Genomic DNA, 2,530 nt, shown 5'->3' on the forward strand with positions numbered 1-2,530 from the left:
AAAAGTTTATATAACATATAATATGATATGATATTCAAATCTCTAACAATTATAACGTGCAGTATTTTTCCATTACAGTATACTTGTTAGTTGAGTTATTTAACCCTGAAGTTTGAATATAAAAATGTGGCTCCTTTGATCAGCTTGTGTGAATAAATAAGACAATAAAATAAGATATTTATCATTTCATGATTTATTCTGATCTGATCGACCATCGATATATTTTACAGCATGCATTGACAAAAAAAACAAAAAACAAAATACAATAAATGTACCATCAAATAATTAAAAGCCTGCAGAGATTTCTCCATATTCTCCACTTCATGGATCACAGGCCGAATATTGATCAAACGAAGAGAAGCTTGATATTGATTTCCGTGATTCCCGTGAAGCAGAACCCCCCTTCTCTGGTTCCCACGCTCAAAGCCGCCATGTTCTTGTTAAAAACAACGTGAAATGTCACGGGCCGGTTCGCGTGAACGCGCGTCACAGCGAGTGCCGCAGTCACGGAGCTGCTTTCAGTTTCTCTGGATGGGAACTTCCCATTTTACGCCCCCTAGTGGACACCATCAGGTACTGTCGCGGGCCGATTGATCCCACCCATTTGAGTCCTTCTTATCCGAGGTCCATATCGATTATTAGCAATTCGAACAGAATTAACGATGCAATGACAATAATTAAAAACTGTTGTCGTTGTTTTGAATACGTCATCACCCCGGACATCGTGCAGCCTGAAAGTGGAATTCATTTTATTTATTTTGCATTTGGTCCCCAAAAAAATCGCAATAACTTTCATAAATTAATCACATAATTTACAATATCGAATAGTCAACAATTACACTATTTTTAATAGTGAGTTTTTTTTGTTTGTATTTTTTCACCTATTCTATAACACGCATTTGGTATGTTTTCACGAGCACATTTCTATCATTAGTGTGATATTTGTTTTTATTCTTGCGTGAGAAATGTGTTCATTAGGAAGATAATTAGAATCCGAAATGTGAGGCCGAAATTAAACACGTGGAGGTTGAGCTCTGAGCGCGCGCGCGGCCGCACTTGTTTCCCAGGTGAACATGTTTGGAAAATGAAAAGGTGCGCGTGCAGCATAAATGAGGCGCTGCATCTCAGCTCCAACACAACAACTCCTTCACAAGAGAATTCACTGAAGGTGAATCCGCATCTGGTTGAAATGCTCCGCAGGATGTTGTTGGTGTTCGTGTCTCTCAGTGTGTTCAGTTCAGCCTCCTCGCTGAGCTGCAGATGGATGCATCATAAATTCAGACAGCACAGTAATAACTCTTTGGATCTGATAGAAAGGATGGTGAGTGGACTTCTTTTGGATGTTCTTTAAAGTCACTGACTCTTTGTATGTGTCTGTTTACTTCATAATGTGTGTGTGTGTGTGTGTGTGTGTGTGTGTGTGTGTGTGTGCAGGCTCATACATCCACTAACACCACTGAGGATGCTGAAGTGAGCTTCCCTCATAACCTGTACAACCAGGCGTCTGAAGCATCAGTGAGTCATCCTCAACCTTTGTAATAAACATCAAAAGTTAAACATGTGGTTAGATTTCATCTCCTTTTTGTCATCTCTATTTTTTTATTTCCCCAGTAAACATGTGACAAGTGTCATGAATCTGCTCCTGTTGTATTTGAATTGATCTTCTTCTTCCAGGCTGAGGACAAACTCAGATTCACGGTTCAGATTCTGGAGGAGATGGCTGCCCTGTTTGAGGAGGATCACAGCAATGCATCATGGGAGGAGAACACAGTGGACCACTTTCTCATCGTTGTGACCCAGCAGGCCGACGGCCTTCACTCCTGTGTGAGTAGAGACCACCTCATGTAACATTTAGTTAGGTCTCTGTTACTCTACAACGTGTACACGTGAACACATGACACGTGACTTATTAATAAAGCATAATAAATGTATCCTTAAACATTTATTTTCCTCTAATGAATTTAGATTAAGAGCCACGGCCACAAGAAGAAGAACAAGAAGCTGCACATGTATTTCAAGAGACTCTCACACATCCTGGAGCAAATGGTAAGTCTGTCCTTCTGTCTATCAATCGATTGATGTATTGATCAGTATTGGTCCTGTTTTAATAATGATGATATTCTTGTGTCTGTAGGGCCACAGTGCTGAATCCTGGGAGCTGATCAGGAAGGAGATGAAGACCCATCTGATGAGAGCAGACCAGCTGGCTTCATCTCTACTCACCAACTAAAACCTGTTGCTCTTATCAATATGTTCATGTATGTGCGGACACGCAGTCTATTTATTTATTATTTTATTAACTTATTAATTAATGGGATTTTTATTTGATTATGAATTCATAAACATATTTATTGATTTGTTCCTTTATTAACTTATTTATTCATTCATACGTTTTATTTGTGAATTGTATTCTTTTTATTTGGTTATGTATTTATTAAAGTATTTTTTTAAATGATCATTTACTTGATACAGTTTTATTTATTACATATTTATTGCGTTGGTTATTTATTCATCAGGTGTCTTTGTTGAA

The 2,530-nt window shown here is 38.2% G+C and overlaps 1 protein-coding gene across 1 annotated transcript; it reads left to right on the plus strand.

Moving 5' to 3' along the window:
* The first annotated feature begins 1,189 nt into the window (after nt 1-1,189).
* LOC117748853 (interferon a3-like) lies at nt 1,190-2,230 on the plus strand. The gene is made up of 5 exons (XM_034558957.1): nt 1,190-1,321; nt 1,435-1,515; nt 1,675-1,824; nt 1,966-2,046; nt 2,135-2,230. The coding sequence occupies exons 1-5, from the start codon at nt 1,190-1,192 to the stop codon at nt 2,228-2,230; spliced, it is 540 nt and encodes a 179-aa protein (XP_034414848.1).
* Nucleotides 2,231-2,530: the final 300 nt, after the last annotated feature.

This window comes from Cyclopterus lumpus, chromosome 19, assembly GCF_009769545.1.
Source record: "Cyclopterus lumpus isolate fCycLum1 chromosome 19, fCycLum1.pri, whole genome shotgun sequence".
Taxonomy (NCBI): Eukaryota; Metazoa; Chordata; class Actinopteri; order Perciformes; family Cyclopteridae; genus Cyclopterus; species Cyclopterus lumpus.

Excerpts from the sequence above, each read along its gene's own strand:
- LOC117748853 (XM_034558957.1), top strand. The coding sequence starts at position 1,190 with ATGCTCCGCAGGATGTTGTTGGTGTTCGTGTCTCTCAGTGTGTTCAGT. Across the intron at positions 1,322-1,434 it reads TGGATCTGATAGAAAGGATG|GCTCATACATCCACTAACAC; the intron begins GTGAGTGGACTT and ends GTGTGTGTGCAG. Across the intron at positions 1,825-1,965 it reads CCGACGGCCTTCACTCCTGT|ATTAAGAGCCACGGCCACAA; the intron begins GTGAGTAGAGAC and ends TAATGAATTTAG.